This window comes from Molossus molossus, unplaced genomic scaffold (assembly GCF_014108415.1).
Source record: "Molossus molossus isolate mMolMol1 unplaced genomic scaffold, mMolMol1.p scaffold_m16_p_1, whole genome shotgun sequence".
NCBI classification, from domain to species: Eukaryota; Metazoa; Chordata; class Mammalia; order Chiroptera; family Molossidae; genus Molossus; species Molossus molossus.
The window spans coordinates 100,179,009-100,204,559 of record NW_023425344.1 but is presented as its reverse complement, the minus strand read 5'-3'; the positions used below and the strand labels follow the sequence as shown (position 1 = coordinate 100,204,559).

The window sequence follows — 25,551 nt, the reverse complement described above, 5'->3', positions numbered from 1 at the left end:
CTCACAGTGTGATGGGAAGGTAGACAGAGTGGCAACTGGTGGAGAGTGCTTGTGAGCTTGGGGCCCTGGAGCTATAGGTGGATGGTGACTGCACCCTCAGCTCTGGAGGACATCCTCTCATGCCATAGCCCCCATCTCCTTTTCCCACTGAAGCTCTCTCTCTCCTTTCCAGTCTCCTCTCCACCTCATTGTATTTGTTGATGGGAAGGTTCCCATTTGTTCAGGTCATAGTTCTTAAAGAGCTGAAATTATTGGATGGAACACATTCTGTAGACTGGTAAGAATGTGCCCTGTAGTTGGCGAGTTGGGAAACATGACTCTTGAGTACATAGGACCACTTTGCTCAGCTCTGCCCTTGGCAGAGACATTGGTGTAGAGAATAGCTCCCCTGTCCCCATCACCCATTATATTTCATTCTCCCCCAGGAAAGACCTTTAAGCTCTAGCCAGGAAGACAGTGTGTCTGCATAGCACTGAGCTTAGCCAAGTACTAGAAAGTCTGAAAGAGTTGCCATCTCTTTGTGGATCTTTATAATCTTGTGTGGGCACCATGGTGAAATAGTGTTTGCTGTGGGGAGAGATGGGTTTGTCTAGACCATCCTCTCAGTGGTTTGAAGGGTTTCTTCTTGCTATGCAGATAGATATATGGTAATTATGGCAAACTCCTGGAGGCAGGATCACGTATTACTTCCCTTATCATTCCCAGCTCCTACAGAGTGCCTTGCATGGGTTGCTTCTTAATACCTGTCTTTTGAACAAATGAATGGTGAGTAGATTATGCACAGTCCCTATGGTAATCATTGACAAGTTGGGACAGATTACTTGGACTCATGCACATTTCCTGGATGCCTGGAGTTAAATGGCATCTCAGCAGCCCCTTGGACTTTTTGCCTTGGCAAGGCTGGTCTAGTGATTTGGTTGCATTTTTCTGCTTGCGGGATGGTCTGGGTCCCATCCTGTTCCAGGTACTAATTTAGCAGGATAAGTAGTAGCTGCAGCTGGAAGTGAAGGCGAAAGGGATGCCTTAGAATCAGGTGTCTTTATTTGTGGTTTTCTATTGATTTGTACTCAGTTCTGTGGCTTTTCTGGTCTCCTAGATGTCTCCTTTAGGGACATTCCCTAGCTATAAATAAAATGTTGCTGAGACAGTAAAAAAAAAAAAAGTAGCTTTAAAAAGATGACAATACACCCAAGGTAGCTCAACTTAATTGCAGGAATGTTCTTCCATTCAGGACCTGGTAGGTGATTAGCTCTGCAGCAACAAGACTAAACCTGGATTTTGGGGACTCAAAAACAGAATAGTGTTCTTCCTGATCCCCATCTGTGGTCCAGGCCTCCCATAGTGGCTCCTGACTTTTGCCTCCTATTGCCACCATCTTTATCTCATATCATAATCAGACCTCTCTCCACAGTTATTTCCTTAATTGTACATTTAATAAAGCATGTTTTTCTCGAGGCCCAGCAAGATCACCTGCTGTATTCATCCACCCACCCATCCACCCACCCATCCATCCATCCATGCAACATTTTGAACACTGACTATATGACAGGCACTCTGTGACACTGGTAATACAGTGATGAATGAGACACAGTCACTTCCTTCAAAGAGCTCACAGTCTGGCTTGGGAGACACACATAAGAAAGATGTAAACAGTGCACAACGAAGAGTGAATGTTATAATGCATTGCCAACAAAGAGCTATGGGAATATAGAAGGCACAGAGAGACAAACGAAGGAGAGAATGACTCCAAAGATAGTATTTATCACAAAGCTTAGGTAAGGGTGAACTTCTCAGAGACCCTCTTCTAAAGCATTGGTTTTAAATCTTTGTGCTTTTAGTAGCAAAATTGTTTTTCTAAATTCTACATGGACCACCAACAAAACAAGGAGAGTTCCTTTGGCTAAATTGGGGGTGGGTGGAGATGGGAGTGGTGGTCTGGCAAGCTCGCTGCTTGGCTACATCCAGGCTTCTGAGCCCTGACCACTGTTCTTCCCAAGGTGATCAAAGACTTTTCAATTCAGGTTGCTGCTGGGGATACAGCTTTGCCTTGGGAGGGCATGGAACCTACAGGCTTGTTACAGACAAGGCTCCAGGTGATGTCATTCCCACTTGGGAACCAAATGGATAGCTAGGCTTTTCTTTGGGGAAAGAGATGCCTATGTATAATACTTAGCTGTAGGAAGCAGGGGTGGATTAGAGTGGTTAATCAGTTTCCCTTTCTGAGAATAGAGCTAGTTGTTGGGCCTCGTGACTTAGGGTAGGACTATGTGGGTGTGCTAGCCTGCAAGGTGGGCATGTCTCCAGTGTACATGTTCTCATGAGGGAAGAGCCTGTCCTGGAACTGGCCAGTGGAGATCTCTGCTGGAGGAGCTGTGGTTTCTGGCCAGACCTTATCCATAGTTGGCCAACGAACCTAGAGAGAGCCGTGGGGCTCTATGGACATACGGGAGAAGGTAATTGACCAAGCCAGCAGAGCGGAGCTTAGTTGACCATGTCAGTAGAGACTGTCACTGCTTCCAACTGGTTGAATGTAGTGAGTACTGACAATGTGAGGGCCCTGAGCTTAGTGTTTTGTATATATAGGCTTAGTTAATCCTCATAACAACCCCACGCAATAGGCACCAGGTAATGTTTTTAACCTCCATTTTTCCAGTGAGGGAATTAAGGCATAGACAGTTTACACAGGTGATTAGTGGCAGAGTGGGCATTCAGACTGAGGTAGTGTGACTTACAGAGTGCTCCTAAGTGTGTTTGATATTTTTAACTCCAGATTTGTGATAGAAGCATCATCCAGTGTCTCAAAATTGGAGGGTCTTACCTGGGACTTAACTGTAATTGACCAGTTGCAGAACACAATATGTCTTTATATATTTAATAGATAACATATTTAATGTATTTTTATATATTTTCTTTTCATTTTTAAAAGTGCTCTGGATGTAGGCAGGTAGACAGTACCAGGCTGCTTTGCTGCCCAGTAGAGAAAGGTTAACAGAAATGTAGCATTTCCCTCAAATAGCTCCCACCTGACAGGCCCTCAAGCTGTCCCTCTGAGATGGGTCCAGTCCGCAGCTCCTGGCAGGTGACTTTAGCAGTGGAGGATGACTGGATCGGAACTGCAGACTGTGAGGGGAATACGTGGGTTTTCCTTCTTTCTTCCCTGACTGAGGCTCAGTGCTCTCCTACCCGTTATTGCCTTGGATGTGTTCTGTTAAAAGAGAGGTGCTTTCTAGCTCTGTGAATGATGCTCAAGGCAAGGCTGTGAGAGAGTACTTCCGAGGGCACCTCCATGTGCAGCCAGCTCTCAACACTCGAGCCCTGTGCATGTAGACCGTGGTTTGCAGAATGTTGAATTTTTTTTTTAAACTTCTCCCCCAGTCTCCAACTGCATAGCTCCAGCTTAGCATCTGTCTAGACCCTGTGATTCTGCTACCCTTGGCTCTTTCCCTGATCCCTCACTTTCACTCTTTTTTTTTTTTGTCAACAAATTTGTAAGTAGGAAGTTTGGGGTGGAAGAGGCAGAGACTGAAGATTTTCTGTGGATTGTCATTAACTGCACTCTGTCCCTCATTATCAAGGATAAGTAAGATTGGTTTTATAAAGAATCAGGATGCCTATCCCATTTTGTAAGTAGAAGTTTAGGAGTTTTTCTTAGAATCAATCATTAAGCAGGAAAAACAAATCTAACATAAAACCCCAAAGCTAAAAAATTCAACAGAAAATGCCATTCTGTTCCAACTTATGGCCTGTAGGAAAATTTCAACAATATTTCTTCAAAGGGCCAAGCAGCAGGCTTCCCATTTAAGCTTTGCAACTGTTATAGGCTGTCTTTCTCACATTTCGCTTTGAAATCTTCCCCTTCTCATGCTGAGCGATCAGACCCCTTCTCTTGCTCTCTCTCACCTGCAGCCCTGACTGGACCTGCCGCTGCTCTCCAGCAGGGCCAGTTAGTGTCACATCATTTTGGAAAAGCATTGATGCAAACCAGCATTATTCTTGGATATGCCTTTCCCCCCTTTTCTTCTGAGCCTAGAGATACTATTCAGAAAGGCAGAGGGGGTTTCTAGGTTAGGGCTGATTCTGGATGCTTTCCAGGGTCCTTTTGGCAGTGCAGGGATTGCTGTTATGCCCCCCACAGTGCCCTGGATAGAGATTTCCTATGGACACCAGAAAGGTTTTCCAGATGTCTCTTGCTAAATGCACTCAGAAGAACTTCCCCCCAATCCATTTTGTTTCCAAAGTCAATTTATTGAATAGTAAGTCATAAAGCCAGTGATATAATTTTAATGAAAAATATCCTGTATCACTCAAGACTTAAAAGAACAAAAATACCCCTTAGAAATACTGTTTTGAAAATAATCACATTAACATTACACACAACAGAGTCCTTTCTTAAACTTTATTTAAGAAATCGAGTACTATATAGTTCAATATATATAAGACACATCCAGTATTGTGTTCCTGATAGCAAGTGCATAGATTTTGTTAAGATATCATTTTCACTCGATATAAACGTTCATGATCACATGAAGATATATTCCCCGTGATTTTGCCCAAGCATGAGAGGAGAAAACAAAACACAGCAAAAATAGTGAACTACAACAGAGATGAAAAACAAAAACAGTGCATTAGCAGAACAGTCGATTCCTGATAAGTGAATAAGCTGATGGTTTGGTCGCAATGTTTTATTCACTTATCAGGAATGATTCACAGTACGTTTCTATTCACTGTGTTTCCTAGCCTGCCAGCTAAGAGTCCCAGACCACGGCCTGCTCACAGCTGCTGTGGGCTGGGCACACGTGGTTCCCATCAGCAAGGTAAACGTTGACAGTTCTGTCACTTCCCAAGGTGGTCCGTGCTTGGTAAACGGATACACCTTGCTAACACTGTAGCCATGTTTTACAGAATCAAAATAAGTATGAATTTAAGCAGGGATTAGCTTTACAGTCATGAGTGCTTAATGAACGTAGCATTTTTGTTCCCTTCTTTGGAGAATTATCATTTTTATTGTTTTTCCAGAACAACAGAAAAACTGGCTTTGTCTTTCCCTTCTTTTACTTAGCATGAGTATTTTGCCTTTTGATAAGTGGATATATATATATATATATCTTACATATTCTAAAAATAAACACTTGCTCATCCTCTTTACCTACCCCATTTATCCCCTCCTTTACACCCCCCACCAAAAAAACAAAACAAAAAAAACACCAAGGAAAACCACACCCTTAGCCATCTTTTCCCACTAATGTAAGCTGTGGGTTTTCAGAGGCAAACTGATGAGATTTACAATAGTAGTGGCAGAAGGCAGCTCCCATCTGTGCAAGTTTGGAGCTGCTGAAGTCATTCCACTGAGGTGTTCGGCCTATGGAGGAAAGAGCCTCCTTTCTTCCACCTCACCAGGCCCCTCAGTTGTTGAGCCAACTAGAAAAGACAATCTAGGGATCAGAGGGGCTGTGGAAGCCAGAAGGTGAAGGGCCTGAGCACCTGCAGGGAGAATCTTATTGGCAGCCAGAGGAAGGCTGTCTGGTGCTGCAGGCCTGAGTCAGACGGGCTTGTGCATCTAAAAAGTTGGAGAGCTAAGACATAGGGAGCAAACATCAATGGAATCTTTTAAGAGCACTTGGAGAGCAATCAGATTCCTGAGCATAAGAGATGGGCAGGAAAGGTCGGGCCTGTGGCTTCAGTTGTAGAGGGCATACAAAGGAATCGTGTTTTCTTTAGTTCCCTTTTGGTAATGGGTTGGGATGATAGGGGACAAGGCTTTTTAAAACACATGTGCTCGTTCAGGAGGGGGTGTGTGGATGCATAGGGCATTCTTGACTTTCGTTTGGAAATGGACCACAGATTATGAAGACTGAAGCGTGAGGAACTTGATTTCCTCCCCCTCCCACCCCACCCGACTGAGTAGAGCTTCCATTTGAGTACTTGGACATATTTTTTTTCTTTCATTAGTTTTAATAATTAAAGTTGATCCTGGATTCAGTTAGCTCTGAAAAATAATTTAAATTACTTTTCTACATATCTGTCTTGGTTGATGGCAACACGTAGACTTAACTCTTTTCACATCTTCTATTCACCAGGTAAGTTTATTTTTCCTGCCCTCGAGAGCTCACCTCTTTTAAACTTAAGATTAGTTTCTAAGAAGAGCATGTCTGTGATGTTATGCCTTTGGACCTGTGGGTAGATAGACATTTCTTAAGGTTATGCAGCAAAGCAACAACTTTGAAATGAATGTTAAGTGCTGCATACGTACACCCATGACAGAGGGAGAGGGGAGTGAGGAGAGACCAGGAGGTGAAATGTCCCAGTGTGGTCAGAAGACCATAAAAGTCTTGGAAAATCCCGCTGTGTAGGCAGTTATTCAGGTGAATCACAGAAATAAGGAAGAACCCGGGAAGCAGTGGTTAAAATGGGCCATTGTACATAAATCAGAGGTGGCTGGTGTGCAGTTCCCCTCCCCAAAATCAGATATTCACTTAGGTGGAATCGACTGTATCTTCACACAACATACAGAAAAAAACAGATACGTGAAACAGTGAGGTGTGTAGATGTATCACCAACATGTAATGACTACCAACAATACAACACGCAGAGAGAGAAACAAGTATTAGGAAAATGGTTTAATATTGGAGACAGAAGCAAAAAACTGCATCACACAATAACATACGTTACAAAAATAAGTTTGACTGTTTCAACTACACGGTTATGTTCACAATGAGGACAGAAGAATCAGAAAAAACTTTGATCTAAACAGCAAAAAAGCAAACCCCTAAAGTTTTAACTAATACATTTATCCACTTAAAGTGACTGAGTACTTCTAAATCTTAATTACCTTATTGTGTAACTGCACAATACAGAATAAAAAGTGAAACTTACCGCTGTATTTTAAGACAAAATTCTAATGCTAGATATAAGCAAAGGGAAAAAAGAAATCAAGCCAAAGTTTTTAATTCTCAAAAGAAAAGCAACTTTCTTTCTATCAACCAGAAATCAAACTTGAAATCAGTCATTGTCAGGGGGCCCACTAGAGTAAGCCACAAAAATTTCCATTTTTTTTTTAATCTCCAGTATAAAAAGTTCCACTGGTACAAAATGCATAATAAGTACAATCAATTGTAGAAATAGGAAAGCCTGCATTTTTTTTTTTTTTTGGCTCAAATTCCATCAAACAACAAAATCCAAATGCATCAATAAAACAAACAATACTCAATGGTCTTACAGTTTCCACTAGGTTGCATTAACTTTGGCTTTTCTCAGACAATATTTAAAAACTATTTTGTAATTCTAAACAAAATGATATTATTAATCTACAAACAACAATTCCCACAGCACAAAAAAACACAAATACATTTTTTTTGTATGACATTATTCAAAAAGGTAATGAAACTACAGGTTTTTTTAAAATTTTATTTTTTCTTGTTAATTAGCACTTAAGATAATAATAAAAACAAACAGTAAGATGAGTCCAGAGTCGCACAAGCCAAAGAACTAGAACCCCTATGGTGAAAGAAAGATGAACTCCTCACGCCTTGAGGGCTGCCGTTTTATCACAATTCTCTAATTTAGTTTAAAAAGGACTATTCTCTACACTTGGTTTTTAAAAAAGCCATTTCCCTGTGTGTTTCTTCTGGCATAGGCCCTGCACCCTTGCAGCTTTTTCCTTTTGATATTATAAGACAAAGTGACCGAAAGGACCACTTGTGTCTGAGGAGGGTTATCATCTTAACAATGAAACATGCCCCAAGCCCCCTCCCCTTCCAAAACCCAGAAAGAATGGACTTTCCCCCTAACTGTGTCTTGGTTGCCTGCAAAATAAGAAGCACTCAACTTAAAGTGCCCACCCTGAACACAGCTGCACTCAGTTCCCTGGGGGAGATGCAGGTGGGTGGAAGGAAAAGAGGGCAGTTCGCTTCAGTGGGAAAAAAGAAAAAAACGCAAAAAGTCTGTTTTGAGATCTCTGTAGAAATTTGTAAATGAAGAGCTTCAGAATGAATCTAAGTAATTCAGACGGTGTTCTCATGTATCTACACACCACCATATACTATAGATGAGAGAGACATGTGCGATAACTTTTGTTTCAGCTCATTGCTGCAGGAAGTACAAAATAGCCCTCGGAGGATGAAGGAAGGCCCCAGCAGTAGTAAACACGTGTGAGGATAATACAAATCATTTCATTATAAGTGCACGTGCCGTAAGAAGGAAACTTTTTTTTTTGCATCATGAGGCTAGTCCTTTCCATCCCTGGGCTATCACATCCACACACACATTAAACCAAGTGGGGTGGTGAGTGGGAAGAGGAGGAAGGAAAGGGGGCCAGCAGTTTCTGAACTCCACTAGGGACAAAGAAGCTTCCAGGGCCTGCTTTCAGGAAAGCAGGAATTTGTGTTGGGGCAGCAGGGATGACCTTGGGATTTGTCAGGACAGCAGCAGATCTGTTCAGGTGAAGTAAAAGTCAAAGCAATATGGCACTTTAAAAAGTGGCAGCAGGAACTGATGCTAGGTATTTGGTCAGTAACTGCGATTAAAAACTGTGTTTTACTTATATGGTCAGTACATGCATTTAATTTAAAAAAATTAAAGGCTAGGGACAGGACTGTCAGCTAACACCAGACACCTTGTTTATTCAGAGGTATCCATTGGAGTCAGAGAAATCCCCAGGACAATGGCTGACTAGAAATATTAATTAGGAGTATTTACGAAACAAAAGCAAAAATACCTTAAAAGACTACCCCATTTTCAAGTCATTTAACTGAACAGTATATGAAAATCTTCTAAACTGGAACATACCACTAAATCCGATCTCAAAAGCATACAGAATGTAAGGTTTAGTCAGGTGCTGAATCTATCCACCATCCCTCTCAGAAGGTTTATTTAATAAACTGTTTTTAAACAGAAGGAATTCCAGCAGCACATTAAGAATTCTTCTTTTAAAAATGACCAGAAATAATCTAAAAAAAAAAAAAAATGTTGTAGGGAAAAAACAATGGAGAGGATTAAAACTACATATATATTTTTCTTTCAGATTTGCTTTGTGGATTTTTTTCTTTTGGATCTCAACCAAAGGATAAAAAAGTAGTAAAGACAAAAAAACAACTCAGAGAAGATAAATGAAGGGGTGGGGGAATCCAAATTAGAATCACCCCAAAACAAAGTAAAATGATGACAGTATAAAAGTTATCAACATTCCAGATAGCTCTGGGTAGAAAGGGTTAAAAGTTCAAAACTTTCTCACCTTAGAGGTTTCCATATATTATGAAGAAAATACATTGTGAGGTTGCCGTCACAGCATCGATGTGCAGAGTGGTTAAAAAAGTGAGACATGGGCACTTATACAATGTCTTACAAAAAACATCATAGAGAAATAACAAACATTAACAATTTCAGGCAACAAGACCACAGGATAGCAAGTTAACAAACTTTTTAACCTCTTTTTTTTTCTGTTTTTTGTTTTTTAAATATTAGGGATTTATACAAAACACATAATAAAATACCCATGTTATCAAATTACTTCTCACAAGAAACACACTGAAGCTCTATGAAGGAAGTACCTTTGGAATTTGGCACTATATATTTTCACTTTTTTTCTTTAAAAGAAAAAAAAAATCACATTTTGCTGAACACAAACACATCTAAATAGTCCACAATAAAATAAAATAAAAAATGACATCAATGCTTTACAAGCCAACACAAAACTTATTCTGGAATAGTTTTTTTTTTTCCCCTCACATGAAATTTTTTTTTTAAGCAAACAACTTTTTTTTTTTTTGAAATTCTTTTTTAAGTAAACCAATTCTAAACTTGTCTTATCAACAAAGAACATTAAGACCATAAGACTCATGATGAAACCACAACTTAATTCACAGAAGCACCAACGCAACACAGTTTACAGTAACCTTTCTCCTGTACATTGAAACAGTATAAAATATAGGTAATTTCATGTGCATTAAACCATGGATTGTCTAACTGTGAGTCAGTTCAGCAAAAGGTGACACAAATAGGTAGCATTTGCCCCAAAACAGGGTAAATATTTTTCTTATACTAATCTACAAAAAGTGGTTCTATATATATATCTTAATGAGAAAGTGAGCCACCTAAAATGGCCTTATCAAAAAACTTTACACTGCCTGAAAAATGTAAAAACTATTACAGACCTCTAGAGACTTAAAATCAGACAGTTTTTTTCTCAAACTGTTTTTGGAAGTAGTCTGTTAGAAACCAACATTCTGTGTCCCTGGACACATATTGCTATTGTTACCAGTGACCGGGAAGAATGCCAATCCCTGTATAATACTTTCAAGTCTGTTTTATGAAAGGAAAAAAAATAAGAAAGAAACATTTTTGCCACAGGTTTTTCTATAATTATTTTTTCTAATAATAAATTTCAGTCTTGCATGAATGCAGCAATGTTTTTCACATTGACTTCCCAGAATTCATAGCTAGATGAGGTCACATGCAAATTTCAAAGGTCAAACTAGATCAAAGGTCAGTAGGAGAACCAAATGTGATGTGAGGTCAGAAAGACATCAGAAACAATGACGGGACGATGAAACTTTTTTTTGAGACGCCACAGGGACATGCTAGGCAAACGGTGAACTAACGGGCATGAAGATGTCTAGGGAGAAAACAAGGGAGAGGAAAAAGTTACACAGAATCTACGCAGCAGCAACAAAATCACTCTTAAGGGTGCAGGAGAAAAACTAATGCAAATCTTAGGTCATTAGGGAGTCTACGAGCCATCCACATAATTTGCATTTCTTACAATCTTTATCACAGCACAATGGAACCCCAAGAGAATCCATCCGGAGAGGGAGAGGGGATGGATTCCGGGTGTTTTGGGGTGAGGGGCTGGCAAGGGACAGGGGGAGGATCCAGTTTCAACGAATGTAACAAAGGGGGAGAGTCAGACAACTGAACTGTAAACTAGATAATGGAAGTTACGAACAAAATAATCAGACAGATACAAACAACAAGAGGATAAAGCATGAACTTTAGGCCTAGGGTTCAACGGTGAAAAAAGCCCATTCCTAGAACGATTCCTTTAAAGACTACTTCAAAAGGATCTAGCTAGCACAGAGAACTGCTCTTTAGGTACCCAATAAGTTAACAGTAGGCAATAAATAACTTCCTTATTTCTGAGGCAGTAAAAATTTTGTACAAAAATAGAAATGCTTTTTTTACAAATAAAATTTACAGGCCTGTGGCTTTCTTTTTTATTTATGTATTATTTATGTATTATTTATTATTAAATTTATCTTTCAAGAAACATCAAGTATTTTCATTCATTTTTATTTTATTTTTAAACCCTGTAGCTTTAAGAAACAGATCTCTAAATCTTTTTTACATTAATCCTTTCTAAGAACTAAAATAAAACAATAACAAAATAGACAACCAGTGTAATAACCCGACCAATAAATGTCATGTTTCTTTGAACCCTAAAATAAAATCCTACTTATTAAAACAAACCAAATGTAGTGGAAAGACGTTTGTATTGTTTTAAGTGCTTCTCCTGGCTTTTCTCTTGCTCTAGGCCACCACCTTGACCTCTAAACAGCTGGTGCCCTCCTAGGGGTAAACAGGACAGGAGGGGTGAATTCTCCAGGCAGTGCTCGTAGGGCACCAGGGGTTCTCTGAGTTAGAATTGCACATTAGCCTTTGTTTGCCTTTTAAATTCTGAAGATGTCATTTATTTGTGTATGTATGTTTTCCTTTAAAAAAGCAAAAAACAAAAAAGGTAAAAGGAGATTCAAATTGCAAAACAAAGGAGAATACAGTGGCACAACTGGAGGAGTTTACTCATAGAAACAAGGTAGCCCGAGTTTTAAATATGGCGAACGGGGCGGGGGTGAGGGTGGGGGGAATGGAGGCCTTATTGTAAAAATAACCGTCTCTCTTGGTAAAAGTTGGCAATGTGGTCCTCCTCTGCCTTTCCTGTTGAGAACAGGCTGGCTTGTGGGACTTACCCTAAGAAAGCTAAAATAAGAGCTGGGAGCCTCTGGGGTTAGGATCAGTAAGGTTTGCTGTCGTTTTTGGAGCGCTTCAGCTGGACCTTCAAGCGTTTCATGCCAATCTGAAAGCCATTCATAGCCTGGATAGCAGCTTGCGCAGACACTGGATTGTCGTAGCTAACAAAACCTGGAAAACAGAAGGGGGAATCAAGATGGAGAGGCAGTGGAGTGGAAAAGGGGAGCCAGGGCCCCCTGGACAGTGTAACTGGCAAATGATGAGTTACGTGTGTCGATCCCATAGCTGAACAGGGCGATCCCATAGCTGAACAGGGCGTGTTTTAGGGGCAACACTGGAAATAGCTACTGAGAAGCAGTAAAACAGCTAGCTGGATGGGTAATTGGGTTTGATGAGAAAACCCCTCTACAGAAAGCTAAAATCTCCAACTCAATTGTTTGAGTAAATTTAGTCTCTCTGCTTACTGATTTCAGTCAAATCCACTTGTGTTTAAAGTCCCTTAGAGACCTTCTGCAAGAACCCCAGGTACACGAGTAAGTGCTGCTCAGATAAGTGGTGGTACAAATACGCAGGGCTGGAAGGGCCCCAGAGGCTCACATGTCCTGACCACATTGAGCTTAAAAAGCAGGATCATTAGAGGAAGGTCTAGCTAACAGGGTGTGCTGCCAGAGACCCCGACCGCCTTTTATTCTAGTTCATCTGTGTCGCAGATCCCACTCTTGTTTGGCTGTATGATGGGTTCAGTGAATTAACTCTAAAATAATTTATACTTGATTTTTAACATTTTAGAGTTATTACTAAGAGGCACCTAGGAGAAATGCTGGGCCTTCCTCCTTATCTTAGACTTCCATTTTCAAAGCTCTGCTGAATTCAACACAACTGAAATTGCTACCCTTGTATCTCCAAGAGTCTTAGGGAATAAACAGTTTAAACAGCTCAAGACTTAACAACCATCTTAACAGAGTTCCCAGTATACTCTGTTCCAACATACACACCAAAAAAGAGGGGGAGCGATGCTTTTGAAAAAGGACTGATGATGCTCTGCAAAGGTCAAGAAGCCGAATTCTGATCATAGAGTTTGTCCTAACACCAGGGGGTGGGATGGGGCAGTGGGTAGTAGTGCCTGCAAAGCTGTCTTTAGTTGATGCTGATGGAAAAGTGTTGAGTTTATATAGTTCCCTACTTACTTTCGGTAGTGAGAGGAAGCTCTTATGCTAACTGCATTTAGGTTCTGGACATGAGCTGTTTAGAAGGTTCTATATTAAGCTTCTCCATATTCCTATTATTAAAGTTTAGAGTTAAAGAGAAAATTCCTTCACAAACTAGAGGAGGAAGAAAAGGACATAAGTATACCTTAGGCAGAGTTCTCAGCTGACAAACACAAGCATATGGTAGTATGTTTCTCATTGGCAGGCTGTATTGCAAAATGATGGTTTACATTATTTGAAATCTAATTCCCAATAAATGTGATTTTGAATCTAAGATATTTGCTCAGACTTTCTCCCTTCCCTGTGGGTTTTCATCCAGAAGTAGCAAGATGATTGAAGAATGGATATGGGTCAAGGGTGAAATGGATAACAAAACCTGGCCAAGAGGTTAGAATGAAAGAATGGGGTCCTACCTTACGATTAGCAAACCTGAGTCCCCAAGAAATTAAACTGGCTCACTGAGAAACCTCAGTATGGGGTGCTATGTCTTTTAATAAAAATTGAAAACACTGTCCATTATACTAAATACAATTAATTGTCTGCTGATACTCATGACTCTAAATTGCATTATTATGAAGACACTGCTTACAGAGCCTGTGGGTTGATAGGAGCTCTTTTTAGCAGTAAATGTTTTCTAGAAATCAAACTGTGAAGCTCAAGCACTTTCCAATCTCCAGATAAGCCCAGGACATTGTTTGGTGATGAGGAATATAAAAGTCTGGCTCAAATCCTGTACAGGGAAGCTCCCAAAGGTAAGCTCATATTGAAACACACTCACCCTATGTAACAACTTCCTTCCATTTCACTGTCTCCTGAACCATTACACGGGGTCGACACACTTGCCGCAGCAGCAGTAGTGTAATGGGTTCAGGCTGACAGCCTTTCCACTTGGGTAAAAACGGACTTAAATTGTTGACAAACTAATTCCCCTAACAACACAAGCTTCAGTGCTTCCCGGGCGGTAGCACAGAAGTTAGAAAGATGTTACGATGATGGAGTTTTAGGAGCCACAACGTTCTGGTAGCCCACTACCAGTTAGCCAGATAGAATGTTTGAGTTTTGGCTGCCTGAGAACCACCCTACCTTTGATATTTTTCTTTATATCATACAAGTTTATTTGGCCCATATGTATTCTACTTTATTTCGTTTCATGCTACTGTTAATACCTACTACCAACAGGAACTAGTACATTGGAGGGGGTGACGCAAGCAAATGTTCTTTCTCAAACTGGGCCAGAACTTCTCAAGTCCAGAGTAATATATACTCTGAACATTCTGGCCTCTAAACTACTCTGGGGACTAAAAGGGTTTGGAAAAATAAAACAATAATGGAATGGATGCTCTCCTTCTGGTGCAATACATTAGGGCCTTACTTTCTGGGGGCAAAAAACACAAGGGGAAGCAAAGTCTGGGCAGCTTGAGAAAGGAGGGTTCAACATCTCGGCCGCTGAGGAGCTGGGTTCCCCATGTCCTCAGAATACCTGCACCTCCGTGCTCTGCACCCACTCAGTCCCTGCAGAGCCTGCCATCCAGCTTCTGGCTCCAGAATCCAGCACAACTTGGTGCTTTATGTGACCTCGAGCTGTGTTAACCAGCCACCCCTGTACTCCTGGAGCTGCAGTGAGGCGAGCGGCCAGACCATGCCCTACTGGGAAGGTGTGTGCATTTGCGTGCAGTACATCGAGATGCTGAACAGTAGGCCCCGGTAAGTGTGTCACCTGCGTCCACAGTGGCTCAGTCGCACTGAACATGGCAGTGTAAGGAACTACTGGTAAAGTGGCCGCTATGCCCTTCTGTATCAGGACAGCCTAAGCTGCGTCGTTAACTGTATTCCCATCTGGTAGAGTTTGTGGTTCAATCTACAAGGTTTAAAGAAACTGCTGTTGCTCTACAATAACCAATTAGTAAACATATGTAGTAAGACATGTCCACATTACAGTATACAGCATTACCTAATGTATAGGCATTTGGTTTAATTTCTCAGAGCCTTCCTTTTTCTACAGCCCCTTCCTCCTTTCGCCCCCTCTGATTAAATAACTTTGCCCAGTCTGCTTACATGGATCCAGAGAACCAGAAAACACCACCACACAGGGAAGGCCCTCTCCTAACTTCTAAATTATTTGCTATTTACATCTTCCTTCCCACAACTCCTCACTGGGGGATGTGCTGTAATATTCTAGCTTGGTTTCTTTTGCATACCAAAGCACTTGCTCAGATTGGTCTGTTTGTCAATGAAGACTTTAGCAGAGATAACATTTCCAAAAGGCATGAACATCTGCAGAATGTCCTGGTCTCCAAACTCCTGTGGAAGGTGGTAAATAAAGAGGTTTGCACCCTCTGGACCTAAAGAGGAAACAAAAATCAGAGTAAGGTATTCTTCGCTTCTTAGTTCCCAAAGCCTCCTTTTAGGAATGCCTTAACAACAGGTAGGCAGAGCATTTGCTTTCCCTCATACTGCAAGGACGGAATAGACGAGTCAACTGTCATGTGTCCAAGTGTCTTTCAGGAAAGCAAACATTCTTCAGCTCTTCATTTCCTCAAAAACACTGGTTAATAATGACTTCCTTTTCACGGCTAGTCTTCTGTGGGTCATATTTGCTTACTGCCTGTGAATATTTCAGTCTCTTCATGGGGTCAGCATGGCAGCCATGGCATAGAATGGGGGAAGAGAACACAGGCGTGGGTTTTGCCTGGGTGGCTGTGTTTTGCAGTATGTACATAAGTGTCTCTCATAGGAGTGTGTCCTGTGCATTCTAAGCAAATTGCCGCAATTGAGAATAATGGATATAGCAGTAATGCTGCTTGGATTTCTCAATCATTTACCTAATTATCCATCCAGTTTTGATTTGCCAAATCTCTTAACACACAGTCTAATAATCATCTTTATTAGAAATGACTGGCAATGAGTCAAGGCAGGGAAAAATAGGTAGCTAGGGTTCCACGACTATGCTAGGAATCACACCACTGGGAATTAGCCTTGGAAATGAATGCATGAGATGCAGCAGCTAGTCAAAGACTAAGCTGAGCCAGGCTCTTCCCTCTTACCCATTGTTTTCTAGAAATACAAGCAGCAAGGGCAGAGCGAGGAAGATCTGAGCTATACTGGTTAGAGGTAAGCTCTCCTGAGTCCCTTTCCATTCCATTCTCTCGCCTCTCTAGCTTCCTGCACAAGGAAAATCTGAAGGTTAAAAAGAAGCAAAAAAGGAGAAAAGAGGGAAATCAAATGATCTGATGGAAGATAATCACCTTCTAATCTGTAACAGGCAAGATTGTTTTCTGGTCAAAGGGTGCCGGGGCTAGTTATTCATTCTTTTCCAGATGGTTTTGGAGAGGCCCCAGGGGAGCTGCCTATAGGATGTTCTATGTTCTGAGCATGGTGTCTGGGAGGGAAGGGAGCTCATAAAACTGGTAAAGTAATCTCTGCAGCTGGTTCATGGAACCTTAACTGGCATTCACAGGAGAGGAACCAGGACTGGCGGCCCTATTGAGAAGGCTCAGGGAGAAGTTGCAGTGAGTGGGTGGGAGTCTATGGGAAAGGGTTAAAAAATATATAAATGGTAAAAAGAATTTTGTACAAAGAAAAGGGATGACTATATTTGCAAAGAAAAGTCAAGAAAAGTCAAACCAGTTTCTTCCTACAAAACAAACAAACAAAAAAATCATAAAACAAATGTTCTAACAAATGGGGCTTTTCACAAGGAGAACTTCTTGAGGCAGATTTGTGAAGCCAGAGACAAAGCATTTCTTCCTTATTTAAGTGTCAACATGACCAATCTACCTTTCTATATCATTCGCATTTCTAGTTGTGATATATCCATGGAAACGTAAGTGATACAGAAACGTCAAGTGGTCATGTTGTGACTTGTCTCCTGCAAACATGAGAAGGTGTGAAAGAGGTCAGAGGGTGTTTAGGCAGGAAAGGAGGTCAACCTGCTGGATTGAGATCAATAGGGATGCTGTAACCCTCCAGAGGATTTAAAACCGTGTGCTTTACAAAGCCAGACTGGCTTGTGTTCCTGTGGGATAACATGTGCCAGGGCACATTGACTGCATGTCAAGCTGACTTCCGACTCTCCTGACTAAAGGATAGAGCTATGTAGTAGCAAATCTAAAAATCTGTTTAAGATAGTTCACTACAGGCCCTGGCCAGTTTGGCTCAATGGTAGAGTGTCAGCCCATGGACCAATGAGTTGCGGGTTCGATTCCGGCCAAGGGCATGTACCTTGGTTGCGGTTTGTCCCCAGCCCTGGTCGGGATCATGTGGGAGGCAACCAATCGATGTGTCCCTCTCTCCCTGTCTGTCTGAAGATAAATAGAGGCACATCCTTTTGGGTGAGGATTAAAAAAAAAGAAATTCACTACGGGATTTTTCCTTCCCACTACAACTTGCCTTTTGCATTATTTTGTGTTAAACTAATATTAAGATGGTTTACATTTCTTGAGCTCATATTAACTGGGTGAGAAGAAGGTGATCAGAAAGTATGAGAAGGTGAGAGATGATTAAAAATAACTGAACAACAACAACAAAACCAGAATCAACAGAAAGATAGAAAACGCTACTGGTAGCCTGCATACTTAAATATATGTAATCTGCAGTTGGCAGTCATCATTTTGAACTATTTTTACATTCATCCCAGAGGGTTAGTTGCTGCACAAGCCAGCCTGAAAATTCAAGGCAGGGACTACATTCAAGGCAGTGGGCTGCGGTACAGCAACTGAGGAAACTGTCTCAGGGCCCAGACTTGATCTTTAAACCACTACATTTCGAGTTTCCTGGTGACATTTTCCCAGCAACACAGGCTCTACAGTTTGCTGTAAGGTGCTACTGGGTACTGAAGAGGTGACTAAAACTGCAGTGGGGGGACTGGCTTTTATGGTCTCATCTGAGGATGTCATTCTCTTACAGGCCCCGCGGCCCTTATTTGTCACCGCTGTAGTCAGACTACAGACAGAGGGACCTCACAATAGGCTTGTCTTTATGAAGTTGTGTGTTTAGGATATAGCATCTCCACACGCCTAGGGAAACAGCTGTCTGAACAGTTGTGCGTGTTTAAAAAAAAATCCATGACAGCCACAACTACGAATAAAAAGTAAGTTGATATAACTTAGATTTTCACTTATCCTTTTTTTTACACAAGAGTATCTTTAAAACTGTGTTCGCTTTAAAATTCGCAACTTTGTAAAGTAAAACTATTCTGTTTCTTTATAGAATACCATATTTAAAGTCAAAGTATTTAAACAAAAACAGTTTGGAATTAATGGGGTGAGGGTAAAGAAGGGAAAGAAATGAAAAAAATTTCAGCAGTATGTACTTTCCTACTCCAGCTTCTTATCCCATATTCTTAACAAGTCAGAAAGAGAATAAATACAATGTTGAAGATTCTGCTCTAAAAGCAACTTCAATTCAGAAGAAACCAAAAGGAAGAAAGAAAGAGAGACAAGCTCTTCCTATTTCAACCAGCTCATTAACTGTTTTATAATTAGATTTAATTTATTCTGAACTTGAACTTCCTGACATCCATTTTGCTTCACTGACAGGGAAGCAAGGCAATCGATCACTGATTTGCTTCCCCAGAAGACCCCCAATTAAAGACCGAGTCAGTGCTAACAGTGGGTTTTACCATCAACCTGGCACCACCGCCCACTAAGGCAAGCTGCGGTGGCAGCACGCTGGGCGGGGCCCTCTGGCCGGCCGGCGGCGCCCCGCCCCCTGAGGCCTGGCCGCCCCGCCCCCTGAGGCCTGGCCGCCCCGCCCCGCCGCAGCGCCTGCCTCTCCGGTCAGGGGGAAGAACGCTGATTGGGAGCGGGGTTCCTGGCAAGTTTTGATGGCAGCAACTACTAAGTAATTGCGTATAAACACACAGTAGGTGAGAAATTCATCGTAAGAGGTCGATGAAAAATTAAAAGATAAAAGAAATGTAAGACGGAACAGGAAAGAAGGTGGGAAACAAATGCTTCAAGCTCGTCCCGTTTCATTGAAAGAGAAAGCCTGAGCGGCAGAAATAAAACGACTGCTTTCCTCCGACACGGCCCGTCTGCTTTCTTCGGAAACAGGCCGCGGAGGCGACTGCTGCCATCGGGCCGGCCGCGTGGCCGCGGGACACGTACCTTCCTTCTGGCTGCCCGCCGCGCTCTGCTGCTGCAGCAAGCTCTGGCTGTACAGCGTGGGCAGCGCCGCCGCCGCGTACTGCTGGATCCCTGAGTAGGCCTGCGTGAGGGCGTCCATGGTGCCCGCCGTGCCATTCGTCAAGCCCGTGGCGCCAAGTCCTCCATTCAGAGCCGCCATACCTGAGAGCATTTGAGCAACTTTACAAAAAACCCAACAATAGAGAAGAGAAACAGCACTTTTCATTAGTGCTTTCCAAAGGAAGTTAGAGAGTCATTTGACACAGTACAACAGCAAGTGCATGCAGCTGGCACACCAACGACACCGCACGGCTACGACACGACGAGGCAGAACTCACAGGGACAGTAAAGACACACAGCAGCAGGACACCAGAGAGCCCTGAACCCTGGAGCCCTCGCTCCCTGGGCCGGTGACGGACATTCACGGGTGCCACAGCGAGGCAGAGCATCTTCATTCCATGCAGCTACTGGCAAGTACTGGGTTATCTTTTTGGAATAAAAGCCTTCTGCTTCTTAGGGCTTAGAAGCAGGTAAAAAACATTCCTGGCAGAGGCTTGTGACATCTGTACACTTAAATCTATTGATTGGCTCTTTGAGGACCCAAGAGATTGAGGAGAAGGGATGAAATAAAACTTTTCTCCTGTAAGCTGTCTGATGAGGAAACGGCAGAGGAGACAAGCTCTAGGCTCAATAAACCAGGGAATTGGCAGTTCCATTAACTGGCTTCCTAAACAGCAGGAGAATGTTGCCAGGACTAGGAGTTTAGGAATAGCCTCGCTGAGGAAGAAGGCAGAGGGGAAAACGTGGACCCTTCCCCTAACTGCAGAGACCAAGCTGCTTATTCCATATGAAAGGTGAGACAAGGAATGGGGCCATTGGTTTTCAGTAGCAAATAGTTAGATACTTAGACAGACAGACATAGGGACACAAGAGTATTAGTCGGTGCCCATGTAACTGGGATTTCTGCCAATGAAAGAACTCTGTTACGTTTTTCAGTCAAAGGAAGTGGTACCCGTGTCTGTAAGCTGGGTCTTGGCTAGTTACTGATGGGAACTGGATGTTGGCCAGCACACTTTTTTGATTTTTTTTTCCTTGTACCCTGGCAGCTCTTTTGCTCTATTACGGTTGCTGACTGTGTCATATTTTCCCTGAACACTGAGTCAAAACAAGCAAGACTTTATAGAGTGTTAACTTTCAGATGAACTCAGGAAATGGAAGAGGTGACATCATAACTGCCTTTGGTTCCTTTTATGATTAAAACTTTTTTTTTTAAAGATTTCTTTCTGGGAAGAACTGAAAATGTTAATGAAAATCTTGAAGGGATTATAGCAGTTGATCAGGGCTATTAAATAACAAAGATGACTAAGGATGAAAAAAGTTGGTAGGACGTCCAGTGAGAACAGAGAACTAAGATAAGGATGCTTAGGAATTATAGAGAAATCCAAAGCCAGCCTCACCGCAACACCCCATCAGTGTCTTCCTTGTCACCCCCCGGGAAGCGGAAGTGGGAATGTTCTCTTTACTCCCCACGTGCTGATTATATTGATAACTTCGTCTCTTCGATGAAAAGAACTACATGCAAGGTAGGAATCAGACCGTCGCTTTACAGTAGAGGAATCTCCTAGTGTCTCAGGTCTGGTATTCTTCCTGGGGGCTTGGGACAGAACTGGGCCCGGGGGGGATGTTCGCAAGTACAGACAGAGGACTGGGGTGGGTGGAGGGGCAAGGAGAGCTGAAGGACTCGAGAATGGAACAAGCCTACGGAGAAGGAATCAAGCAGATCTAGAATACAAACAAAGCTAAAAAGGTGTTGGCCAGCAGAGGTCCTGCTCACTCTGCTCTAAACTTATTAGGCAGGAGTCTGTTTTCTCTCCATAGTGTCTTTTTTTTTTTTTTCTGGGTCAGGCAAGTGCTGTTTAAGAGCTTGGAAATAGTTTGTCCTCCTAATTAAACAATCCCTTAGACAACAACTAATCCCATTTACTTCGATGCCTCTTTTCTCCTCCATCCCTGTTATTCTTATGGCTGCTGAAGGGCTGGGGAGAAATTTCTCTCTTCCTCTCTGGTCTCATTTCATCCTCACCTCCTGATATTTGTGTGAATTCAAAGAAACATCAGTGTTGCTTTTCTAAGAGGTGAGAGGAGACTGTGAAATCACTCGGGACGAGCAGAGCACAGCTGGTAAGCACTGCTGGTTTCATTTTTGTCAGGCTGCTAATAGGTGCTAGGATGCAGATGGCCATGTCACGGGCTCAGCCCTCTGGAAAGTCAGCTTCCTGTGCGGGAAGTTCTAGGAGGGAGCAGTGACTTCCACTCCACTCATACCCCTAAGTGCATGGTTCCAGGTGCGCACCGCGGCCTCCAGAGCTACGAGGAACACAGCGGCCTGACAACAGGGTCTGGAGACAGAAGCTCCACTAACAAGAATGTCTCTGAATCCCCCAAATCAGCACTACACGCCCCTGTGCTGTGTCTGCTAAGGGCCTCAGAGCTTTCAGGCCCTCCTACGGGACCGTGTAGGAGTGCCTTCCTGTGACTCTTAGCCACCATGACCTGGCTTCTCCAGAGGGCTGGACACACAGCTGGGATTTAACTGCCACAGTCACCGGTGCCCCTGACTGCCTTCCCTTCTGGGATGTGCCCTTTTTGCTGTCTAGGTCAGGTGAATTATCTTCTAACTTTCCCCCTTTCCCCCTTTCCTTTTTTCCTTTCGACATGAACTTCATGCTGCTGAAAGACTGGATGGCTGTTTCAGCGCATGAGTCCTTGTGTGGCTTGCAGCCCTAGCCAGTGACAGTTGAGCCCCCTCCTCACACTCTGCTGCCTACGCTTCCAGAGGCTGGCTGCGTTCTGTCCTATACTTCAGGGCAAATCTGCTTTCTGAAGGGTTCTGCTTGCCTCAGCTGACTCCATGTGTGTGGGAGACAGTGATGGCTGGCCTTACCTGCCCGGGGTGGGGAGGGAGATGGCAGAGGAGGCACCAAGTAAAAGGTATTGATGCCAAAGAGGGGACTAGGTAGGGCCTTGCCAGACCATGGCTTCCTCCATGGCATAACCATCCTTTTGAACACAAAATGGGGATAAGAATTCTAACAAGTATAGTGCATGGAGAATATTTAAAACCAAAACTATCCTGCCCTGGCCCATTTGGCTCAGCAGTCAGAGCGTTGGCCCTCGGACCAAAAGGGTCTTGGGTTTAATTCCAGGTCAAGGGCATGTACCTGGGCTGTAGGTTCGATCCCCAGCCTAGGTTGGGGTCATGTGGCAGGCAGCCAATCAATGTGTCTTATGTCATTGTTTTTCTCTCTCTCTCCCCCTCCCTTCTACTCGATCTTAAAAAAAAAAATCAATGAGAAAATATTCTCAGGTGAGGATTAACCCAAAACAAAACAGAACAAAACCAACCAAGCAAACAAAACCCAAAACCATCCCATATTTGCCAAAAGCCAAGGCAGAATAGGTAACTGATTACCTGGTAGAATTTGAAGGACCATCAAAGGAAGATTTCAATCTCTGGGAGTTATTCCTACAAATTATCTAATGTTATTCTGTATTAAATAATCACATCAAAGAGAACGCTTGTCAACTCAGCTGCTGGTATCTGATTACATCTAAAAACTTTGGACAACAGAAACAGGTTTGAAGAAGACTGAGTTGAATAAAATGCTTTTCCCCTTAAAGGAATGGCATTTTCTTTGGGAAGGTCAAGTGGCTTGGTCGTCTCATCCCGTTTAATGTAGGTTCCCATGGAAGGCATTTGGGTGTGGCAAACCTCCACAAGGGGAGGTCTTCGAAAATGGTCTATTAATAAAGGTAGTGTATATCTTCACTACTAAGTACTTTCATCTTAACTGCTCTCCAGAGGTTCTCACCTGATGCAGACCCAAGGAACTGTGAGATTAGTGAACAAATCTGTGAAAATGACACAGAAGGGCCCACCCATAAATATGAGTGGCCGCTATGAAGGTGGTACTGACGTGGAGGGTCAGAGGCAGAGCACTGTAAACAGACTACAGTTATTTTCAAGCCACTCTGCTGAGTTTTATACTAAACAAAAATAAAGCAAAAGTGAAGAATGTACTAATATAGTCACAGATCTGAAATCTATTTACTGAGATGAGTTTCCTTGGTGTAGATGAAGCCTGTCCCTCTAAGCTGCAAGCTGGTAATGAGAACTTCAGTATAAAGTGTCTAGAACCAGAGTCGGTAGATGAATATGAACAATATTGGTGTTGACGTGTATGCCTGTAAATGTGGTCACAATTAGGTGTGAGGTTGTATGTTGTATATGTATCTAACTACATATATTTTTGTATATTCCAACAATACAGATTAAACAGTCATTTCACAATGTAAATAAAGGGTGACAAGCCACAATAACATGCCCAAAGCATCTTCACTTTTCTCTCCTTTACAAAAAATATTTCCATTAACACTATTCATTAGGCATTTGTGACTGGTTATAGTCAAACCATTATAATCTTAAGCACTAAATGGGTAAGTCATTGGGAGAATTAATGCCATTGAAACAAGAAAAAATACATTTAAACACACAAAACCAGATACAGACTCTTGGGGTGGACATATGTGCAAAAATTTTTCAGCTCAGTTCCAATATGAATATATAAAACAAGCCTGAAGAGCCCTCAAATAATCCATAAGGGAAAACCTTGTTAGTGAATCACCCACACTCCTTAGTTCTAATCTGGACAATTTCTGCTTTTAGCTTTAGTGTACTGTACTATTTTTGTATAAGGGAAAGAAAACGACATCAAACTCAGTTCAATTTAGCTACTTGTCTACTAACTAACACTTGGGCAGATGACAGGCCCTCTGGCAGGGAAGTGGGTGAAACCTACACTAAGATGAGTTTGGGAACCAACTGTGGATTCCATCTACCTACTTTCGTCATGGCTCCTTTGTCCAGGGAAAAGAGTTGGCTGTACTCAGTAAACCAGAAAACTCTCCTCATGGCAGTAAGCAGTGGTTCCTGGGATGCAGAAGGGTAGGAAATAGCAATGAAAGGGAAGCTGAGGCCAACCGTTTTAGAAGCTGCCTCTGCCCAGTAACTGCTTCTTGACTACCTGTTTTGAGAATTATTCGGTAGGACAGGAAGCATCATCATATCTGTTGAGGGAGAATAGTCTGAAAAAGGGTACTCTGTATTACAAGATTTTCTCTTTGTATTTGAGACAAGAAGCAAATATTAGTTCCCAGAGACTGCTGGAATGGTTAAATAGCCCTGCACTGATGCTAGTAGCATCCACCAAATCAGAAAGAATGCATTTTTGTTTTAGCGTGACCTTTGGTTTAATTAAACATTCTCCTGGTTCTTACTCTCTGGTAGGGGTTGTTTGAAACTAGAAACATTCTTAATTTCCCATGAGCTATACACACTTATATTAACCCAATGGCAAAGAATTAAAAAACAAAACAGCTTAAGCCTGTTGTCCTTGCCAGAAGCAAAATTTGTGTAACACACAAGACCTAGTCACGGTTTCTCTGCCATTCACCAAAGTCCCTCTCTAGCCGCCGACAACGATGGAAAATCCCAGAGAAGTACAACACAACAGGATGGAGAGCGGACGCACGGACAGGAGGACGACACACAGCAGTCATGAGCACGTGCTGAGGAGGACAGCCACTCCCACTGGCCTGGTACTTTGCAGACCAAGGACAGGCAGGCGATCAAATCAAAGTCCTTGTTTTAGGGGAACTAGGTCCTGGGGCAAGAGAAGCAGCATGAAGGGCTGTGTGCAAACACACACACCTGCAACCGAGGGAAAGGACAAGTGGGCTGGAGCGTCTGCAGAACAAGGTCAGAAACAGGAGTCAAGGCAATGGGGCTCCTGGAACCAGGGGAGCTGGAGGCAGTTTTACTGGAATAAAACATTTTGCTATCGCATGGTTACCACTGCATATCCTATTTGCTAATCAAGAGCCATTATCCTATCTGGAAGGACTAATGTTTCTCTTTTCTTCTTTTTTTGGCCTATGGTCAGATAAAACTCAGTTCAAGTTTTTGTCTTTCCCAGAGCATTGGAATGAAAGGACTTGATAAAACCTGAATATTTCCTACCAACAAATATATGATTTTTATTTTCTTATCAGGATGATAAAAGTTAGTCTTTATTTGGGTAAGTTCTAGGACCGTTTTTCACCAAATAAATTGCAAGGCATTCTTTTTGAGCTTTTAAAGTATAAAATTACTGGGATTTTTTTTTTTTCTTTTTAACAACATTGTACTGATCACCCTTTAA

The 25,551-nt window shown here is 42.3% G+C and overlaps 1 protein-coding gene across 8 annotated transcripts in view; it reads right to left on the bottom strand.

Moving 5' to 3' along the window:
• Nucleotides 1-8,949: 8,949 nt before the first annotated feature.
• The window catches only part of CELF2 (CUGBP Elav-like family member 2), a 317,950-nt gene continuing 301,348 nt past the window's right edge, over nt 8,950-25,551 (bottom strand). For 5 of the 8 annotated variants that reach the window (XM_036264782.1, XM_036264801.1, XM_036264822.1 and 2 more), the window contains 4 exons: nt 19,274-19,453; nt 15,365-15,508; nt 11,958-12,129; nt 8,950-10,609 (listed from right to left, as the gene is read on the bottom strand). In XM_036264782.1, coding sequence (XP_036120675.1) covers nt 12,002-12,129; nt 15,365-15,508; nt 19,274-19,453 — 452 coding nt within the window. In that variant the 3' untranslated portion in view covers nt 8,950-10,609; nt 11,958-12,001. Of the gene's footprint in view, nt 10,610-11,283; nt 12,130-15,364; nt 15,509-19,273; nt 19,454-25,551 lie in introns of those variants that run through there. The other 3 variants (XM_036264792.1, XM_036264832.1, XM_036264843.1) reach the window with 2 other exon arrangements.